At 47.6% G+C, this 21,797-nt stretch overlaps 1 protein-coding gene and 1 long non-coding RNA gene across 3 annotated transcripts in view; one reads left to right on the forward strand and one right to left on the reverse strand.

Moving 5' to 3' along the window:
• The window catches only part of Hs3st4 (heparan sulfate-glucosamine 3-sulfotransferase 4), a 417,435-nt gene extending 397,637 nt beyond the window's left edge, over window positions 1–19,798 (reverse strand). Inside the window, exon 1 of the mRNA XM_004855986.4 lies at window positions 19,125–19,798. Coding sequence (XP_004856043.1) covers window positions 19,125–19,795 — 671 coding nt within the window. The 5' untranslated portion in view covers window positions 19,796–19,798. The remainder of the gene's footprint in view (window positions 1–19,124) is intronic.
• LOC110344210 (uncharacterized) lies at window positions 253–16,632 on the forward strand. Of its 2 annotated transcripts, none has more exons than XR_002386639.2 (4): window positions 253–295; window positions 5,651–5,774; window positions 13,030–13,172; window positions 16,373–16,632. It is a non-coding gene; the product is annotated as an uncharacterized LOC110344210 (long non-coding RNA). The 2 variants fall into 2 exon arrangements; XR_002386638.2 differs by lacking the exon at window positions 253–295 and adding an exon at window positions 5,298–5,348.
• Window positions 19,799–21,797: the final 1,999 nt, after the last annotated feature.

Raw genomic sequence — 21,797 nt, forward strand, 5'->3', positions numbered from 1 at the left:
GTCCAGTCGGCAACTGTACTTTTACTGCCAGTCAATGAGCATTCTGGTTTTGTCAAGAGAGGGGAGAGTCAGACCCCGGCCTGCACAGAGAGACAAGACACACAGACAAAGAAGGCCACAGGGAGAAAGTGACCACCTACCAGGCAAGAACAGAGGTCTCAGAAGAAGCCAACCCTGCCGACACCTTGATCTTGGACTTCCAGACTGCACAACAGTGAGACATTCCATTTCTGCTGTTTAAGCCTCCCAACTGTCATTTTGCCATGGAGGCCTAGCAAGCTGACATGCTCTGTGGGTGAGTCTCTTCTCATACCGAAGACTTTTGTTTTCTACTTGCAAACCCATCCATCTTTCCCTTATGGCTTCTGAACAGGTTTTATAAGGAAGTCTTGATTGGAAAGGATTTTGCCACCCCAATATTATTAAGATATATCCACAATGGCTTCTGATACTCTGACCATTTTTGTAGCTGTTGTTGCCACTCTTGTGTTGTGGAGCTTGTTCTGTTTCACCCTTTGCCTGCGACATATTTCTGTAATTTGAGTGTGATTGGGCTCTAAATTGGGTTTTTCTTCACCAAAACAATGATAATCTACTCTTTTTCCAGCTTTATGGAGGCAGGGTTGACAAATATCTCCATTATTTTTATAATCATGAAAATTATGTTAAAATTGTGTTACAGAAGTCTGCTTTTGGTATAGGAAGATGTTCACGAGATACATTTAGATGAAAAAGTTAATTATTTAAAATACACAGTTTTGGGAGAAATCAGTTATATGTACTTTATAAGTACTACAAGTTTATGGAAAGTATGTACTATATTATTAATAACAGCCTTGGGTGGTGGGGTTTTTTTAATGCCTTCAGTATTTTAATTGTCTTCAATAAATATGCATTTCTTAAATAATAATAATTCAAGTAAACTCCTACTGTGTCCCGGTGATCCACTACGTGCTGGGCAGCTGGTAAGAGAGACGGACTCATTCAGAATGACTCGCTTTAAGATCACAGGGACCTTGAGCAAGGTACTTGATTGATTGACTGATTGACTGATTGACGCTGGGGGTCAAACCCAGACCCTCCCATATACAAGACCAGTGCCTCCCACTGCATTGTACCCTCACGCCTGGAGGAAGTTAAATCTCTTCTAATTTAGTTTCCTCCTGTGTAAATGGGGGTAAAAAAAAAGTCTCCCTCTTATGGGGCTACCATGATGTTTGGTGGGCATAACAAGCACTCCGTCAACAATACCAGAATTTTTCTTGGAAATACAAAGAGAAAACCCCAGGGGTAGCAAGAGGTGTGAAGGCAGAAAGAGGAGGCAATGCCTGCCCTAAACAGAAGCAGAAGATACCTCGTAGGTGTGGGTGACAAGGTGTAGTCAAGGGGGACAGGAAATGAAGTCAAGCTGGGTCTCAAAAGCTCTCTACTCTGGGCCTGGCATCTTGGCCTTTGCTCTGTGAAGTCCAAGGAGCATTCACGTCACGGAGCTTTGTACCAGGACACTGATGCTATTACTAAAATTCTACCCAAACTACCATTTATGAAAACATTTTTCCAAACGCAGTCCCCAAAAGGGTTCACAGGGGCTGAAAAGTACTCTTCACCACCATGAGAACAGGGCCACGATGTCACCACGGCCCAGAGCAAAACCTGGGGACACTGCCACCAGCCGGCCCTGCAGAGAGGGTCCAGGGGGCAGCAGGGTCCACTCCCATGCCAGGGAACAGCCATGAGCTGCCTCCATCCCTCATACTGCCCTGAAATAGCCTGGGCAGAGAGGATGATTTTCTCCCTTTCTTTTTAAAAGAGACAGCCCAGGGCAGTTCTCATACCTCAGCTGCCCCATGTAGGGAAGGGGCACTGGGTCCCCGGGGCTCTGAAACTGGCAGCTCACAGCAGGGCTTGGAAAATCAGTCTTTCTCACTGAAGCTATCCAAAGTGCTGAGACCGTGACACAAAGCCACAGTACCAAGAGCGCACCAACAGTCTTCCGCGGCACGGCACAGAGGATGAAGGTCTCCTCCTTCCTTTCCTGGTGCAGAAACCCCGGGATCTACTTTTTAAGGGGAAACATGTTGGATGCTGCTGTGGAGGTGGATTCCAGAGAATCCTGATGCTCTCTGCAGACAGGCCCAAACAATAGCCACCCTCCAAAAACATGTCTCTACTTTCCAGTAGAGACTGTGGATGCAATAACCTCCTTAGTGTCTCTTCTCTCAGAGCAGCGACGTAGGACGGTGGTGAAGACAACACACCTATGTTCAAGTTTAGGATGCATCAGTTTTGGGTATCATTCTTACCTCCTCAGGCCTCAATTTTCCCACAAAATACCCTAAGCCAACAGAGTTACTGAAGACTGACTCAGATAGTGAAGGGGTTCTCCAGGGTTCTCGTAATCCCACAAGCACTCCATGGAAGTTACCTACTATTATTTAAGCAATGTATAATAGGAAAGGCACAGCTGCTGGAAAACAGAAGTCATGAAACTTAGCTTCTTCCCTAATCTATTTGTTTTAAAATTTTGCCTTTCTCTGAAATGAATGTTTGGAAAAAGTCTTCAAAATTTTAAAACAAATTGTAAGAAATTAGGATATCTCTATCTCTTTCTGAAAACAAATGTTCCAAAACATAACCCTAACAGAAACTGGCCAGCCAATGACAAATGTTTTTGTTACTATTCCTGGTTTTTCCATCCTGGGGGAAATGAGGAAGAAGCCAAACTCTCAGTCGACAGCAGGGGCAGTGGGCAGGTTGCTGAAGTAAGAAGGACTAAGGCCTGGAAGCAGAGAGAAAAATGGAGGCTGACAGCCTGGATTTCCAAGAAGCTCGAAGGTCACACAGAAAATGGACTTGGGCCTAACCAGTCAAAGTAAGGCTCACAAGGGCTAAGGAAGTTTCCCAGGGGATCTCTGCCCAAGGGACCTTCAAGAAGATCCTTCAAAATCATCCTGAAAATTTTTCACAGCCAAACTGGGGGGAAAAAAGTCACTACATGCTAATGGTAATAAGAATCCTACACACACACATACACACACACTCCACCAGTACACACACAGTGCATACATTTAAACCAAACATTAAGTCACTAGATTTCACAAGGCAGTTTTTCCCCTTCAAAATAATGGGGATGTATTTTCATTTAAAAAACTCACAGAACCATAAAATATTAAACACTCTTAAGTCTACATTGTAGACCTAACCTTAAGTGACAAGAATAAAATAGCACAGAATCAAGGCTGTTCTAGAAATTCTGGGCTACTTGTTATACTGACTGATCAAAGGCCAAATCATCTCTTCCTCTCTACTTCAAGTGAATCCGAGGAGGAAGACTTAATGTGAGGAAATGATTCTACTTGCTGTTCAAAGAATTCTCTTACAAGATATACAATCCCTTTAGAGTTTCCCAGGCAGCTGCTAGGGTTACTAAGGAAGTGGTAGAAACAGAAAATATTCTAAATAAATAATTAATGATTTCTGAGCAGCAGGTTCTGTAGGTATTTTTTCCAGGATTTAATATCTTGAGTACAGAGACCGGTGATGTCTTTTTCTTGCTCTCCTTCCTCTCCCTCTCTTTTTCCTTTCCTGTCTTTCTTTTCTCTGAGTTAGAGGAGAGATGTGAAATCGTCATGAAGTGAGAGAGAAGACAGTGCTACTGCGCTGCTCTGGGGATCCACTGTGGAAAGACACAGCAAGCCACCCAGGTCCTCTATCTGCACGTGGGCCAGTGGAACTCTCAGGGTGTCTGATTTATTCAGTTGTATTTCAGCAGAAGATTGCATCTGAACAGAAGTCTTGAAACAGACATCTGTTGTTTTGGCATCAGCATCCATTTCTTTTCTTTGATAACCATATCCTGGTTTTGCTCTGGGAAAAGGCCCTGTGTCTCCTCTTCTCTGCCTCCAGAAAAACCTACTCCTGCCTCTGATCCAAAGCCACGGTGCAGGGAACCTCACACATCCCTGGCAACAAGGACGCTTGACAGATGTGTGCACAGCCCTTAACCCCTAACAATCTACAAGAAAGCTTCCGCAAAAGCTTCTGGGATAAAGATGGGGACTTCTTCCAATTGCATGTGGGAAAGGTTAATCAGGCCGGCACTTACTTTACATCCACACGGGAGGAGTTTTGAGAATGCAGCAACCACCTCAGAAGGAGAATCCAGAAGTAGGAATCTGCTGCCACTAAGCCCTAATGAAGCTATGCATTTCTTTAAAAGGCCCCTCCATCCCCACCAGGGATTTCTCAGATACATGACTCATTGAAGTGCTTGTTGATTAATGCTTGGTTCAGATTTCACCTGGGATCTCTGAGCGTTAGAACCAGAAGGATCCTCACCAAGTTCTAAAGTTGAAACTCAGTTTCAAACCACTGGAAACTATTTTCTTTAAAGGTGCTCTAACATACTGGATTTGGGGCGTTTCTCTCTCTTGGTGGATGAGAGGTGAGGAGACTGGAAAGAGGCTACAATCTCAAGAAATTCTAAGAGTCTTTTGAAACAATGACCCACAAGAGACTGGGAACCAAGAAGCACTGAACAAGCTCACTATGTGTGCTAAATAAGGAAATCAGTGGCTCTGGGCAAGGCCATTGGGGTTGCTAGTGGACCCTGACATGCAATTTTCAGATTCTAAACGATAACGTATCCATCCGACACTGGGTATATGATTTATGTTTTCTAATATTAAGTGCCTTAACACCCATGTACGGTAACACGGTATTTTCATTGTTTTTCACATTGTGATAGTCACAGGAGTACTAGATGGGAAAAAAGTGCCACCTGCCGATACTCTTTCTGTATCAGAACAAAAATGAAGACATTGCCTCTGAAGGGAGTAAAGAAAAAATAAAACCCAACTACATCTGAGTTTGTTTTAAACATGGCTCTTTATTATCTATTTTGGTATCTGTATATTGTTTTTCTAAAAGTGGGTCTTTTATTATTACCTCTCATTTTAGGATTTAGGGATAAAATATGCAGGGTTAATCCAGGATGGAAAGAGCAAGGAACCACTCAGGCCTTGTGTCTCTGGAAAGGTGAACTTGGGACTCAGCTGATGGCAGAAAACCACCACCTGGTGGCAGTGTACATAAATAACAGGGCCAGCTGAGAGTCACAGGCACCTCTTTCTTCAACTGAACACAGCAACATGAAGGTCATTTTGACGCACCAGATCACTACCAGATCTTGTCTCCAGAATGGGGGAATTAGGAACAAGGAAACTAACACACAAGAAACCTGGGTGGGGGTGCAGTAACCATGGAATGTAAGCATGTATCCATGGCAACACTGTCATCTACCAGCATGTTCTAATGAGAGGAACTCTTACCACCAACAGTATACAAAGGTGAGCCCAGGTGGTACAAGAAAAGCCCACAGTGAAGATAAGAAGGTTAAGCAGAGACCTGAGCGAAGGAAGGATATAAGCCACACAATTATCTAATGAAAAAGAATTATAGGGAGAGGAGCAACAAGTGCAAAGACCCTGAGGCCGGGCCGTGTTTGGCTTCTCAGGTACAGCAAGGAGGCTACTAGTCCAGCTCAATCAGAGGAGCAAAGAGTAGGCCAATGAATGTCTCACAAATACCGGGAAGGGTCAGATACTGTAGGGGTTTGGAGGTCAGAACTCAGAATATTTTCTTCTTAAAGGCAGGTCTGCTTCACCTTCTGAAAAGATAACTTTCTTCAGTTGCTGAGTGAACAGCAGGCAACAGAGAGGCAAGCACCCCAGTCTAGTGCAGCAGCCTGAAAGGCAGATGGGGACCCTGCCGAGGTAAGCAATCCAGAGGCATGGGTGCGCAGACAGACAGACAGACAGACAGAGTGCTATCATCTACATAGCCATGTATGTATGCCGATGCATGTACATATATGTATACACTGAAACATACACACATACACCGGCATGAAACACACTTGCAGTAATTATACAGTCTTCACAGATACAGTCAACACAGGTGGACTTAGAATTCCTGGCTTTTTAGGTAACCAATAAGAAGCTGTTGGCAGAGAGAAGACAAAGAGCCACAAGAGAAAATTCGGTATGCAGTAAGTATTATCTGAAACTTTATGCTTAAAAAGCATCTACAAGGGTCATATCCATGACTAGTTGAGAAGACATGAAACTCCTGATATCAAAATACTCTACTGGAGAACTTGGCAAATTGTGCATGTTCTTCTAAAATATCCTAGGATCTCCTGAAATTGATCTGTGTCCCAACTGGAAAAAAAAAATTCAACTCATTTCCTCCTTCCACATGGATTCAACCCTTGATGAGAGAAAAAAGCAGAGAAGTGCTGTGACCATGCCTGTGCTGGCTTCTGAAGCAGAGACAGCTGACTGTCCAGGCTCACTCTCCAGCCTTCTCAGGCACAGACCCCTCCCCAGCGTCGTCCCGGACTCCTGCACTCCTGGATGCGGCCACACAGCTCAACCCTCACCGCAAGAGTCAGAGTGTGCATTATGGGCTAACTGATGCCTCTTCTGCCCTCTTGTCCTACTGGCTGGAACGCGGTGGGGTGGGGTCCCATCTCTGATCACGCAGGAAAGGGAATCCCTTTCAAGCAAGAGCTCTCAACTAAGGCAGTGTGAGGTCTCCAGGGCATGTCTGGCAACGTCTGAGGCCACTTTAGTCTAAAAATCCAAAGGAGGCAGCACTACTGCTTGGCATACAACCAGCAGCACCCAGAGAGGTTAGTGAAAATCCTACCCAAGGACAGGACAGCTCCTCTCTCCCTCACCACAGGACTGGCCCATCCAAAGTGGCAACAGTGCTGAGACTGAAAAGCCCTGCTCCAACACAACAACGTTTCTCAACTTCGTGCATAATAATTACATGTGTGTCCTCCCCAAATGCAAATGCTGCGGCCGACAGTTTGGGATGGAATCTGAGGTTCTTCTTTTTTATTTTTATCTTTTCTGGTACTGAGGATTGAGCTCAAAGCCTTTACACTGACCTACATCCCCAGCCCTTATTTATTTTTTTATTTTGAGGCAGAGTCTCACTAAGCCACTAAGTTACCTGGGCTGGGCTGGGCTGGGACTTCGGATCCTGTAGCCTCAACTCTGAGTGCTGGGATTTCAGGTGTGTGACACCATGCCTGGCTGACAGTCTGCATTTCTAACGGGCCGCTTCAGGGGTTGTGCAGCCACAGGCTGGGAGGGGCTCCGGTCTGAATGGCCTCACAGAGCACAGCTGCCCCATCTAAGGTGTGCATGTGGGACACTCGAGTTCCGTTTCCAGCCTGGGTTCCCTCTGCGGGGCCATGCGGCAGTGATGGCTCCATATCACAACCATCAACTCTCATGACGTAGGACAGAAGTGACCTGCTATCTTATGTAAGTACCGGTACATGTTACCATCTACAAATAGTGGCTGTCTACCTTATGCTCCACTCCATCTCTTTGGGAAAGGATCTGGAGAACCCTGGAAGTGATACTTTCTTGAAGAGAAAGAAAAAGTATGAGCAAGAAAAGAACCAAGATGGTAACTACTAGAGACATCTAAGTATATTAGCTTCCCATGCTGCTGCAATCAGCAATCACAAGCTTAGTAGCTTAGCACAATACAAACAGACCATCTTACAGGTCTAGATATCAGAGGTCGGAAATGAGTCTCCGTGGATTAAAACAAAAGTGTCCGTACAGCTGTGTTCCTTTAAGTAGGCACCGGGGAAGAATCCATGTCTGCCTTTCTTTCCCTAGGAAGCTGCCTGCATTCCTTGGCTCCTGGCCCTTCAAAGACAGTGACAGTTCCCTGAGTCTTTATCATGCTGCTGTCTCTCCGGGCTCTCTTTGCCATCTTCCACTTGCAAGATTCCTGTGATTATGCAGGGTTCATCCAAATAATACAGAACACTCTTCGCCTTGAAGTCAGCTGTTTAGCATTTAAAAATCATAATTCCATCTGCTATCTAATTCCCCTTTGCCACATTAACATATTCCCAGTTTCCAGAGATTAGGTCATGGACATTTTAGGGAGATTATTATTCTGCCTCCCAAAGAAGGTTAAAAACAGGTTAGAAAAACCACCTGAAAGTGGAAAGTGAATTTGTCAACCTGGAAAACACAGCAGGGGTTTGCAGGAAAGAGAGATGAGAGACAATTGAGAGAATCTTCCAGTCACTTCCAAAGCTCACCAAGTGCAGGGCAGTCCCAGGAAGCCAGCATGCACTGCTGCTTTTCATGTCACTTCAGTATAAAAGAACAATGCACCAATGGTTGAGTCAGGTGAAAGACGTATGCAGAACGAGGCTGTCCATGATTATCCGGGACTCTATGCAGTCTGCTCTAAGAATATTTGATATCCATGCTATATAATAGTTTCTGTAAATTAAACCTCTTAATCTAACTTTATGATAAGAGTTCCTGTCCTGTATTTCAGGTACTCCCTGGAGCGCAACATCCCACAAAACCAATTACCTAGAGGAATTCAAGAGAACGTGCATGGATTAGTAACAACTCATATAAGTGGACCAGGGAGTTCCCAGCATACAGTCATTATTCTATCCTTGCAAAATCACTATGGAGCTCTGAGGGGTTGCTACTCCCATTTTAGAGATCAGAAAACAGAGGCTCAGAGGCGGAGTACTTGTCCATGCATGCAAAGCAAGATAGGTGCAAAACTCAGACTCATAATTTCTGATTCTAGGTTCAGCTTCCTTTTCAAAACACCATGTAGGGGCCGTGGAACCACACCAGTGGTTCCAGCGCCTGCTTCGCAAGCGCAAGGTCCCGAGTTCGATCCCGGTACCAAAAAAATCAAAAACCACCATGTAGGTCCAAACAGTCCCACTGTCTATGACAGAGCAGCAGAGCAGTTTGACTCCGTGTTTCCTCAGCACCATGGGCTACCAAGCTTTACCCACCTACAGAGCTTTCAACCGGGAGGCCCAGGGTGGACAGATGCACTACATCTACTGAGGGGGACACAAATCAATGTGGGGATTCTGTGGGGCTGATTACTAAGGCAATTATGTAACCTTGATAATGCACTGAGAGACACATAATCCAAGCTATTCTTGGAGCATATGATGCACCAGAAATAATTTTGGTCTTCTCCCTACAGCAACAGAGGCCAGGAACCAAAAGCTGTGTCACAACAGAAGGACATCTGGCTCATGACAGCCTGCTGCTGTGTGATCTTGGGAATGTCACTTGCCCTTCCAAAGTCTCTATCTCTCTGTAACACCGGAATGAGAAAGTATCTGCTTCATAATGCTGTGGCAAGGAATCCATGATAATGTCCTGCACTACATGAAAGAACAGATGGATTCCACCCTTGCTTTTACATAGTTTACCTTCTAGTGAGGGCAGTGTGTAAGGAAGATGACTCTGGAGAAGCATACATGCTCTGAAGAAAACAGAAAAGCAGCTTAAGAAGGTTAAAAATGGAAGAGTGTCTTTAACTAGGTCACTGGGAAAGGTCTTCTTGAGAAGCTAAAGTCTGAGACAACATTTGAAGGATGGATAAGGAGATACCAGCAATTTAGAGTCCAAGGACAAAGTATTCCGGGAGAATAAAAAGGCCCTCTAGTGGGAATGAGCTTGGCACAGTCCCCAAACAGAAAGCTGGGTCCACAGTATGTGGCTAGCACAAGACTCCTGAGTTCCCTTGTCTTATGCATGGCCCAGTCCATAGGCCCCAGGGAAATCAAAAACAGGGAGATGCTAACTCGCACTATCTCTTCCCAGGAGGCTCCGAGGCAAATAAAGGAAGTGCTGAGAGTCTGAGGCCACGCACCTGGGTCTGAGCTCACACTCCACATCTCAATCAAGTTTTGTCAAATCCCATGCCTCAGTTCCCCCTCTGGTCCAGTGTGGGTAACAACCGTCCCTAGCTCAAGAAGTTCTCAAGAGGACTGAGTCCATTAGGCTCCTGGAACTCAGTCCAGCACAAGTAAATACAACATGTATAGACCAGCACTCCTGTACTACTACCTCTATGTCCGGTCTTTCCAATCCAACTCAAAATAACCAGTTTGCCCCTGATTTGCTTTTTTTCTTTGTTTTGCTTTATTTTAAGACAAAGTCTCACTAAATTGCCCAGGTTGGCTTTGAACTTGCTATCCTCCTGCCTCAGCCTTCTGAGTAGCTTGGATCACAGGTGTGTGCCATCACACTGGACATGTGATTTGTTGTTTGCATTGGAACAACATGAGTACATCTATGTTTAGTAATTTATACCAATTCAACTGTTAATCTGCACCTTCACTGTGACCCTACCATGCCAAATTTTGGGTACAGGGCAGTCTGTGCCCTGTAAGGAATCATGATAATATTTATAATTGTCTTACCACCCTTTCCTCTGACCAATGAAATGTGAAAATTCAGGAAATTTTATATAAAAAGTACAATATTTTAAAAGGAAATCTTATATATGAAGTAGGACATTTTGGTCATGTTTATATAAATGGTATTTTTTAGACCACTCTCAAGCACACTTGACCTCAGTTTAGGCAGCAAAGAATTAACAAACGAAAATAAACAGGGAATAGAGGTAAAGAAAGGAGAAGGGAAGGAAAAGAAATAGTTCCCTCGGGCCTTCTTGTATAGCATGAAAATTTTCTTCCTCCAAGTCCTTGTAAGAAGGATTACAGGTAAAATTACTCCTCGTTATTTTGACCTCTGAATTAACCTTTGATTCTATAAAAAGAATATTTTCCCTGTTATATTTTCAAACTAGCTGGTACAGGAATAAGGAAAACAATAACTCTTGTGTAGCCATTTCCTTACCAGCCTCCTTAATGATTTATTATTCTTTTTAAAAGATTTATGGGAAGATTGATTTTCTTAGCTTTTCTAAAAAAAACCTGAAATTCCTTGGAAATAGTAATAATCTACCTTCCCTTTTCTTCTTTTTCTGATCTGACTGTATTATCTGATACGTAATTCCTGAACAATGCTAAAACGTAGTGATATAATAGGGATTCTTATTTTGTTCTGGATTTAATGAGAATTCTGGTGTCGTATCACAACACTATAAAGATACTGCTGGCTTGGGTACATTCCTATTTTCTTAGTAGGTTGCTCCAAAAATTAGGAATTGATATTTATTTTTATCAAACATCTTTTTAGCATCCATAAAGTAAATCCGTTTTCTCATTTGTTGATATTAACAATCACACTGAAATTTCTCAAGATTGAACTATCTTTCCATTCCTGAAGTAAATTCTCCTTGGTCTAAGCTTACACTACTTTGTAATGTAATCACTATGTCTACTTCTACTCTCTGTAAGCTTTTTCACATCGTTGATCATGATTCCTTCAAGTTTGAGCCTAGCATACAGAACACAGCTGACAAGGCATGTTAATGAATAAATGAAAAAGTGAATTAACAAGAATGCTGAACCTCCCCAAATAATCCTGTGCACCTCTTCCCGGTTAAACACCGCCCTGGAGAAGTAACATGCCTGTGCCAGGGTGGGTCGTTATGTTTTCCAGACACCTGGTTTAACTGGCCCCAGCTTTCTTAGGAGTAGAAACCTGGAACCCCTGTTTCCCTGTGGGGAAACTATTTCCTGTGGTTTTCCATGAGGTTAGCCCTGCTTCTTTACTGCAGCACCATCCCAAGCCACAGGGCTGGTGCATCAGCAAGGCCTGATTATCACAGCACTGTCCAAGTACTGCTCTGGGGATGGACACGGGTCCCAACCGGGCCACAGGCATCTCCAGGAGTTTCACAAGGAAGCTCTCAAAACTCATGTCCTAAAGAACCGATCAGCAGAAAATATGCTTGTCTAGGGTTCCCGCTTAATACCTTGACTAAATGTGGTCTCCAAAGAGGGCAAAGTGAAGGCAACATGGCAGAGAAAAGAAAAAGGCAGAGTGGCTAGGAGACATCGTCTGAGCCTCTGGATTCAGCTTTTCCTGCAGTTGTTACACAGACTGCTCAATCAAATAAGCCAATGAAATATCTTTCTGTTGTTTATAATCAAGCTCTATCATTGGCAGCATATATATACTCTGTATATAATACATATACAATACTATATATATATATATGTGCACAATGATATATGCCTTAGTTCACATGTTGCTTTGTTCCTTAGTGAACATGCTTTATATATGCTTAAATAAAGATCAGAATAATTTCAAGGCTGGGGATACAGCTCAGTGGTAGAATGCTTACGTAGCACACATGAAGCCCTGGGTTCAATCCCAGCACCACAAAAGAAAGAAAGAGAGAAAGGAAGGAAGGAAGAAATGAGCTAAGGGCAATCCTGACTGGTGAATGTAAAAAAAAAAAAAAAAATTCAACTGCCTACTTTTAATTGATGGCAATTGGCTGAAAGGCTCCCTTCATGAATTATAATTTTAGATTGAAACTCCCAAGACAGCTACAGAGTAGCTTGTTAAACTGCAGAAACCAACCAAACTGGAGAAGGCTTCTTTCCGGGGTGGTAGTTCAATCCCTCCAGAGAGATCATCCATTATGCAAAACCCAAACCTTTAAAACTTTCAAATGCACAACTCAAGCAATCTTTCATTCACCTAAAGTCTCGAGACCTCTTTCCTGACTCGATATAAAAGTAAAAAATGCCTGGCATGAATTACGAAAATAAAAAATAAATCAGGTTAGGGTGGCAGGAGAACAGTGCAGTCGGCCAATTCTCAGGCTAGGGAGCGAGACTCAGTCTTCCCAAGCAACCCTGCACCCCCACTGCTCAGTCCGAAGAAAAACCAAGGGCCAGAGGCAAGTCCCCAGCACCTGAGAGCCTCTGGACCTCCCAGGGCAGATGGCAGTGGCTCCCAGGAAGCGCGTGGCCTTGAGCAGGCCCAAGAGCCTGGCTACTTCCCCACCTGCTCCCTGGGCAGAGAATTCAGGCTACAAATGGTATCTCAAGAAATCAGACTCTTTTCCTCCTTCAGCTCCAGTGACAATAAACCAAACTCTGGAATCCAGTTGTGATTAGTCTCTGAAGGGCTATTTAAGAACTGTTTCATGGCTTCAAATCCCTCATTCAGATGTAATCTTGAAATAAAAGGCTATAGTCAAATGAAAAATGCATTACAGCTTTCTCTTTAGGGTCCTCCACATTGATGGGCAGGATGTTAAAGGAAAATGAAGGAGGAAAGCAAGGAAGAAAGGAAAAGTGGGAGAGACAGAAGACTGCATGAAGCCCTGGAAATGACATCGCATTTCATCCTCACGTAATCCTGGGGAAGGAGGTAATACTGACCCCATTCTGCAGACAGAGAAATTCAGATGCTGATGTTAAGTCTTGGTATAACGTGCAGCACATTCCAGCTAGAGATACTAACATCTCCAAGCGATGTTGCTTTTACTCTACTAGATTCCTGTGTCTGAAGGGTCTCATACCGAAGTTTATTCTAGAATCAAAGTATTTCAGTGGATAAATGGACCCTACGGTATAATATGGCCTTATCAACTAAGAGAGAGAGAGAGAGAGAGAGATTAATGTAACTGACACCCAATAGAACTAAGCAAAGCCTAGGGCCCATTCTTTTTACCTCTCAGGTCTTCGTCCACCTGACCAGAACCTGTTTTATAAATTCAAGTTAGCTATACAGATCTATCATGGGCCCTTGTGATTCATGAGTGAAAAACAGAGAATTTTCCTACCTCCGGGGGAATGTTAATTGGGAACAAAAGGGAAATTTATTTGTGAAAGTTTCCCTATCTGCTTCAGCGTTGCTGTTTATATCAAGCTCTTTTTGTTGTTGTTGCAATATATCTGGGCAGTATTTCCCCCAGGCTGTTACAGAAATCTGTAAAAGGGGAAAAAATACTAAACCAATACAGCACACGTAAGCTACGATTCTGGCCACAGCAAAGGGCACAGGCTTTGCCAGTTACTTTGTGAAATGAGTTTAAACCAGAGGTCGCAGACTGGTCTCCAGCTGGCTGTGTCCAGCCCACAGATGGGTTTCGTTTCTCCCACACTGTTGGCCCACACAGTGCTTTTAAGAAACTAAAATCTGTGGCCAACCAGAAAAACCAGGATATTTCACATCAAAACCTGGCCTTCCAGTTCCCCTCGCTAAGTGGGAGAGTTGTTAACCCAGATGCGATGCGGAAGTTCCCTCTGCGCCCTGGAGGGAGGGAGTCCCTGAGGAGGGCAGGTGCTCTGCAGACCTCCTCTCCAGTCTATCCCACTGGTCTGTATGATCCGCATGGGCCAGGGTCCTTAGGGTCTGTGCCCCTTGGTTTAGAAGATTGAGCAGATCCAAGATGCAAAGCCAATCATTACTGAGCCTTCCCCAGACCATCCCAAATAAGACAAGTCAGTCAAAAGTAACATATCTGCAGTAGATGGTCAGGCACACAAGAGACCAAAATAATGTGAGAAATGGAAAAACTGAGTAGTCAGGTCCATTTGGATTTCTGCTGTAGGATATCCACTCTGTTCAGAAATATACTCACTTTATTATTTCATTTATTCCTCTCAACAATCCTGTAAGAAAGAAATCACTCTTGGATAAGCAAATGAAGCTAAGTGATGTTGATTAATTTATCCAGCTAGTAAGTTATGATGCCAGGCTTTAACCCACTTTCATCCAGCTGCAAAAACAGTACTTTTAGAATAATGAATGAACACTCTGTAGAGCCACCTTGTTTCCACCTCAGGACCTTTGCACTTGCTAGTCCCTCAACGTGGAAACCTCCCCTGTCAGATTTTTACATGGGATGATCTTACTCTTTCTGCTTCATTTAAATCACCTCTACAGACAGATTTTTCTCTAATTACTCTGGTTAAAATAACTCACATGTGGCCAGGTGCACACACACGCACACACATTCACCCCAGTCACCCTCAAGCAGCAGTGGGGGCTAAGTGTCCAGCCCTCAGCTTCTCAAAGTGAAGTCACAGCACTGGCAGCAATAACAGCAGTGGGGATTTCTTAAAACTCACAATCTCAAGCCCTCCAAGACTGGCTGAGTCCGAATCTGGCTGTTCACAAGATCCCAGGTGATTCGCGCATTCTCGCCGTTTAAAAGGCATTACACTACACACCCACTGTCCAACAGAGATGCAATGTGCCTCACAGGCGTACTTCTAAATTTTCTAGTAGCCACATTTTAAAACGTTTTGAAGAGTAAAATTAACTGAATAGTGTTTGATTTAACTTACAAGTTACTCACAAAGCGATATTATCATTTCAACATAGAGTCAATACAAAAGTGCTGAGGAGCACTTCAGCATTAAGTGTATTTTATACTTCAGGCACACATCAATTTGTACATCTCACATACAGGAATCAAGCACCCTATGCAGACAGCAGCTACCATACTGGACAAATGAATGCTGGGCCATCAATTACTTTATTCTTCCTTTATAGACCTTATCACAACCAGAATTTTTACTATGTATCATTTGGCTAATTTTTTCTGTCTCCCCGACTCTCCTGCTAAAATTTCCATTCCAGGAGAACAAGTGCTTCGTCTATCTTATTCACCACTTTATCCTCAGTACTTAAAACAGTACTGACTACATGGTCGATATTTATGAGATACTGAGTGGATGAACAGATGAAGAAAGGATATGGTCTTCCTGGCACTCAAAGTGTGTCAATGCAGCATGGGCAGGTGTAAAAACAAAGCACTTTGAAACTGGGCAGATGTAGGTTCAAGCTTCAACTCAGACACTGACCAGCAGAGTGGCCCTGAGCAGGCCACTTACACTCCCAAAATAATGGAAACGCTGAGTGCAGCTCACAGCGTCATCGTGACCCAACCAGACCCGACCCTCCTGCGCGCACCTGGGAGGTGCCAGCCCCGCACAGCAGGCACCCATGAATGCAGCGCTTTGCCATCCGCCCCTCCTTCTCTCCCAGACGCCCGGTGTGAACACTGCTGTTGACACCAACCTCTTCCCTCTGGGTATCACAAGCAGGAATTTTCTGGGCATCTTCCAGGGTTCCTTCCCCTCCTGGGTGGAAGGGGCCCGGTTAACTGTTGACAATGAAGGGAAAACCCTGAAGGAGCATGTCCCCTCGGCCCGGAGCCGAGAGGTTTTCAGGACTGCAGCAGTGACAGTTTCTACACAGCCCATGAATCGGGAGGGAGGAAACCACTCCTGCTCTGTCACTTTGGTGAGTGTGTAGGGGCAGCCAAGAGGCCTGCCCCAAGGTCCAAACCCTCAGGAGATTTCAAGGTCCGTGCCAGGAAAACTTGCACTAGCTCATACAAAAGGTGGTGGCAGCTTTTCCCTTTCCTGGAGAGGGACAGGAAGGCAGGGGTGGAGGGCTTAATCTACCCCGATTTATTAATCGCTGACATATGTCAATCCACCCAGGGAGGCTTCCTTCTCTGAAGCCTTAACACATACTCTAATCCATTAGTCAATGTTGCCCTGCAAATCTGATGCACATGTTCTAATCTCAAATATGTTTTTACATTACTCTAGATCAACACCATCAGAGCAAAGCAAAACCCGGATTTAGCGATAACTGGAGCGACATGAAAGAAATAAAACTGCCGGGGATGTTTAGTGGAACAAGAGGAAGCCCTGAGCCAGCAGTGTGAACAGCAGCCTCGATTTCCTCTTGGCTCTCGGGGTCTCCCCTGCCCTCTCTCTGTAAACAAAATCCAGACACACTTGTGGGACTAGTAGGCTATGGAAAATACATTTAAAATGACAACCGTAAATAAATAAGAGAAAAAAAATCAAAAGCTCTAACTCCTGTGTCTCTGATCAGGTGAAAAGAGTTTGGGTAGTATCCTTAAAACAGGAAGAAATTACCCCTCTCAGTGCGGATGCCACCATTGCCAGGGCTGGATCCCGAATCCAGACAAAAGGCTGCTGTTCCTGCTTTGAATCAATGCCACTGTTTCTCTTTCTGCCGTGAAGTGGCTGTCCTCCAGTCCTCCTACATGGGAGAAGGGGAGCAAGGGAGTCCTGCACAGACAGGACTACTGACAATTTCCAAATGCCTCCAAAGCACTGTCTGAGACACAGCTGGAGACACCTCAGACCAGGTGCAGCACACTGGGCCCCAGCAAGTCCAAAGGGCTTCTGGGAGTCTTCTCAGCACCCAGGTTTGGTGGCTACGGGTCCCCTCTACACTAAACACACATGTATTAAATGCACAGGAAATTTGTTCTACAGAGTTTCTCCCACTACCTCTTCCACTTCCCATTAGCATGGTCAGGACTCGTGTGCAAGGTGCCGGGGAGGGATGAAAAACGCAGGCATGCTCGGTGGTCCTCTGAGTGAGGACGGGGCACACCTCCTTCGCCGCCCCTGAGGTGAGCAGTTCTAGGGTTGGCTATGGATATCAGCACCAACCCCCAAATACCTCAGCTGCTGGCCAGGGGCAGGAGACTAGGAAGGCCACAGGGCTGAAATAGCCTCAGTAGCCATACTGTGACGGTGCCGTGTTTATATACCTCCTCACCCCAGGCTCAGGGTAAAAGAACAGGAAAATCCAGCATCTTCTTGACTTTCATTCAGAAGATTCTCCAGGCATCACAGAGGAACTTCCGAGCACCAAGCACCCCTCACCAACTTTAGTTCAAATCATTTGGAAGAGTCATGCTTCTCTTTCTAGCGATGGTAAAGCAACCTAACACATGCGAAAGATATGATCTTTATGCCTTCCTCAAAGGGCATTAGACATTTCTCACAAGAGCCGGAAAGAAAAAACCAGAGCTACCCTCATAAGGCCAAAGCCATCGCACAGAAGAAACTAGAACATTCTACAACCAACAATTAAACAGCTGAACCTCCTTCCCAGACACCATACCCCATCTCTATTTTGCTGTTGTTGCATTAATCATCCTAACACCTTTTTAATTATAATCACAAACTGGAAGCCATGGCTTGTGATGTTATAAATACTGATTTTCCAGTTAAATTAGGCATTTACTGTTTTATGTTTTGATAGGAAGGGGCTGTTTGAAGCCTCCTAAAATATTGCAATTAGTTCTGGCTGTTGAAACAGACAAGACATTAACAGACACATTTGCTGTTTCAGGGTAATGTGCTGGAATGTTTATGCCTAAGTGTACTTCTCTGGAGCTTTTAAAGCAAAAGGCATATTTTTAAAAGTGGAAGAAATCAATCACAATCACACATTTGTTCTATATTTCTGAAGTTATTACTAAAACTTTCCCAGGCTGTAATCTAAACCTAGAAAGCACATCTCAACAGGAAGGCATCTGTCAGGGACCAACTCTACCTATTGGCTCTGTACAGATGATAACATCACTTTAGTTGACAAAGGCTATGTTCCTGCTTGACAACTGCAATTAATTACTGAAATGCAATCGAAATGGGACCGCCCTTTCAGATCTGTTTTCCAGAAGATATGGAAAAGGAGAAAGTCAGAAAGGAAGAAGGAGGGTGGGGGCAAAAGAGGTCTGCATCTTCAGCAACTGCACCAACCTTATTTTAAATGTTGTGGCTGACAAGAACACGGGATTATTAATTTAGTTTGCCTGCACTTAACTTTCCAGTCCTTTCTGCTCCCTTCCTCTTACCAGCAGCAGACTGGGAAAGAGACATAAGCTGTCAGGAGAGGGGTGCAGATCAGAAAGAGCAGGCTGTGGGGCACCAACTGTCACTTAGACAAGGGCTCCTGGTGCAAAATCACCCCGTATTCATTCAGCCGTGAAGGACAGAAAGTTACAGAGGCGGGGATCGCCCTGGCCTTATCAGAAAGCCAAAACACCAGTATCATCTTTTTAACAGTTCTCTATTCATTTTGCTCCGACCCTAAAATACTGAAGTTGGATTCCAGCCACACAAATGCGTTTGAGAGCGATTTTGATGGATTCCAAGGGATCTCCAAGCCCCTTCGTCAATCTTGCTGTCCTGTCTCGTCCCTCAGCGTCCCCACCGCAGAATCCCACGGCCCCCAACGAGCCTTGCTTAGGAAGCGCCTCGCAGGTTGGGGCCGGGCCGGGTGGACACAGGAAGCACCTCCCAGAGGAGCCCAAGCCCGGCTGGGTGGCGCCGCCTCCTCAGCTCCCCCTGAGTAAAGTGATCTTTAGCCCAGTCCAGCCCCTCTGCGCTCTCCGAGCAGCCCCGCCTGGACTCGCAGAGCCCTCTCTGGGGCCAAAGAATCACCAGACGGTGCCTGCCGGGTTTCGAAGGGCACCGAAAGCAGCCCCCCCCCCGGTGTACGGCAGGTGTCTCCCCGCCCGCGGGGTCCTACCTGTACCACTCCAGCCCCTTTTCGTAGTTCCTGTCGAAGAAGTGCGGCTCCACGCCCACCGCCCGCACGTCCGGGTGCACTCGGATGGCCTCCAGCAGCGCGCGGGTGCCTCCCTTCTTGACCCCGATGATCAGCGCCTGGGGCAGCTTCTTCTCCCCGTAGTCGGGGGTACTGAGAGCGCCGCCCCGCTCGGCGCTCGCGTTGGCCGCCCTCCGGCCCGCCAGGTCGTCCTCAGGGGTGCTGGACTCCTGTGCGTCCCTCTCCGGCAGCGCGCTCTGCGCCGCGATCATCTCGCCGGGCGCCAGCGGGGTCCGGGGCCAGGCGTCCCGGGCGCCTCCGCCGCCGCTCGCCAGTCCCCAGCCGTCGGCCCCGGGGGCGGCGGGGCGCACGGGGGCCTCGGGCGGCTCCCCGCGGCTCGCGTTGTCCGGCGGGGGCGCGGGCGGCGGCACGGAGGGCGGCGGCGAGCTCGGCGGCTCCTGCAGCGCCAGGGGGAACTGCAGGGAGCCCGAGCCGCCCAGGAGGCTGTAGCACAGGTAGGTGACAGACAGGGACAAGGTGCACATGAAAAGCAGCTTGCGCGCCGGCGGGCCCTTAGCAGAGGAGCCGGGAGGCGGCGGCGCGGCTGGAGGCGGCGGAGGCGGCGGCGGAGGAGGTGCTGGCCACGGGGCCATCGCGGCTCCAGGCTCGCGGCGGCGGCCCCCGGCGCTGCCCGGACATGGTTTCAGCCGCCGCTCCCGCCCCCGCCGCCGCCGCCGCCGCCGCCCAGCCGCCCCGGCTGCATGGAGCGACGCCGCCGCGCCCCCGGCCCTGGCCGCTGTCCCGCTGCGCCGAGGGGGAGCCCGGCCGCATGGCCCCCTCCCCCGCGCCGCCCGCGGAGTCCAGGCGGCCCCCCAGCCCCCTCAGCCTCCGGCCAGGGGACCGAGGGCGGCGCGCGGGCCGGCCGGCGGCACCTGTTCCATGCGCAGTTCCCCGCTCCCCCGCTCCTCCTCGGCGCCTGCTTCGGGCTCCGCCGCTGCCGCCGCCGCCGCCGCGCGCGCTTGCAGCCCCGAGTTCCTTCCCCGCTGCTAACTTTCTGCCGGGAGAAAGGAGACGCGCAGAGGGGAGGGGAGGAGGGCGAGGAGGAGCGGGCTGAGCGCGCGCCCGGCGCCGCCGAGGGAAGGGGGTGCCCTGCGCGCGCCTGCGGAGGGGCGCGGGAGCGGGGGCGAGCGCCAGGGCCGGGGCGCTGGGAGAGCGGGGAGCGCGACCCCGCGTGCCGCCTCCCCGGGAGCCTGCGGCGCGGCGGCCAGCCCTCTCCGGACACTTTTGGGGATTCGAGCCGGCGTCAGCCGCTGACGGCGCGCGCTGGGCAGCGGGAGCCGCGAGGGGCGGCTCTTCTAGCTTCGGCCTCTCCCCCGGGACGCCCGGCGCGCTCGGCCTGGGTCGGCCCCGCCCTCCCCTCCCGACCCTGGATGCGGTCCCGCCGCGGGTCCGGGAAATTCGGTCTAGGCAGCTTTGCCACCCCAACTTCCCTCTTCCCAGCCTCCCCATCCTAGCTCGGAGCTGCTGAGGGGTGGAGCCTGTGGCACGGGCTGCCCGGCCCGGAGCTCTCGCCTCCGTCCGGCCACCGGGTGACTGCGCCTGGTTCCAGGGCGGGGCTATGGCCTCCTGGACCCCTCTCACCGCGGTGTGCCCTTTGGGAGGCGCCGCTGAAGGAGCCCAGGGCTCCCTGAACTGAAATCTCTCTGAACACCTAATGAGGACAGACCGTAGGTTGCGGGGTGCCTGGGCTCTGCCTCATTGGGATTTAAAGGTGTATCTTCTCTGCAGCGAGATTTCCACCCCTCACTTCCCTCCTCCGAGGGGCAGAGACCGTAAACATCAGAGGGCGGATGCGAAATAGCGCCCTGATGCATTTTGCACTGGACGGTGAGGGAAGGGGAGGCTGGGATGGGAAGCAGCTGCCTGGGACTTTAACGGAGCACTCCAGGAACTCAGCTTCCGGGGACCCGGGCTGCCCACGCCCTCGCCCGCCGGGCTGCCTGTGCTGTGTCCGTGCCGGCTGCCAGCCGGATGCCTGGAAGCTCTGCCTTTGTGGCTTGCTGATGTGCGCTGACTTGTTGGGTTTTGTTTGATCATATAATAGGAACAACAGTTGAAAAAAATGTATATAATGTCTAAATATTAACAAGATACCTAGTGCCAAAGAGAAGAAAAAAATGTTAATCAAATAAGATGAAGAACGCGGACTTTTGCCTGAGTTAACAAAAGCTCACTGCTGCTCTCAGCTGGACATGAGTTTTAGTTCAGATAAAGATGATTCCTTTATAATATATTTTTTATGGTACACGGGAGACCTCTGAAATGCAGAGTCTGGTGTCCTGTAAATCATTCCGTGTAACTAGGGAAGCTTTTTCAAACACCACACAACTGTATTACTGTAATGTCAGTGGGAAGGCGCCAACTGAAGCGGAGGGAGACTTGTGCGGCCCTCCTTCACGCTTGTCCAGCTCCGGGAGGTGGCCAGCCGGGAAGTCCGGGGTGCAGCTAATGACACCACTGCTCTCAGATTTCTCTGTCCACCCTCTGAGCAATCCAGACCGACCTGCTCCATGTCCAGTTCCAGGAGAGACGTGCTGTGAGATTTGGAAAGGCTTTGAAAACCTGGTGTTAAAATCTAACCCTGGGTGGCAAACT

This window comes from Heterocephalus glaber, unplaced genomic scaffold (genome assembly GCF_053883595.1).
Source record: "Heterocephalus glaber isolate CG9 unplaced genomic scaffold, H.glaber_assembly_v1.0 deba00000943, whole genome shotgun sequence".
Taxonomy (NCBI): Eukaryota; Metazoa; Chordata; class Mammalia; order Rodentia; family Bathyergidae; genus Heterocephalus; species Heterocephalus glaber.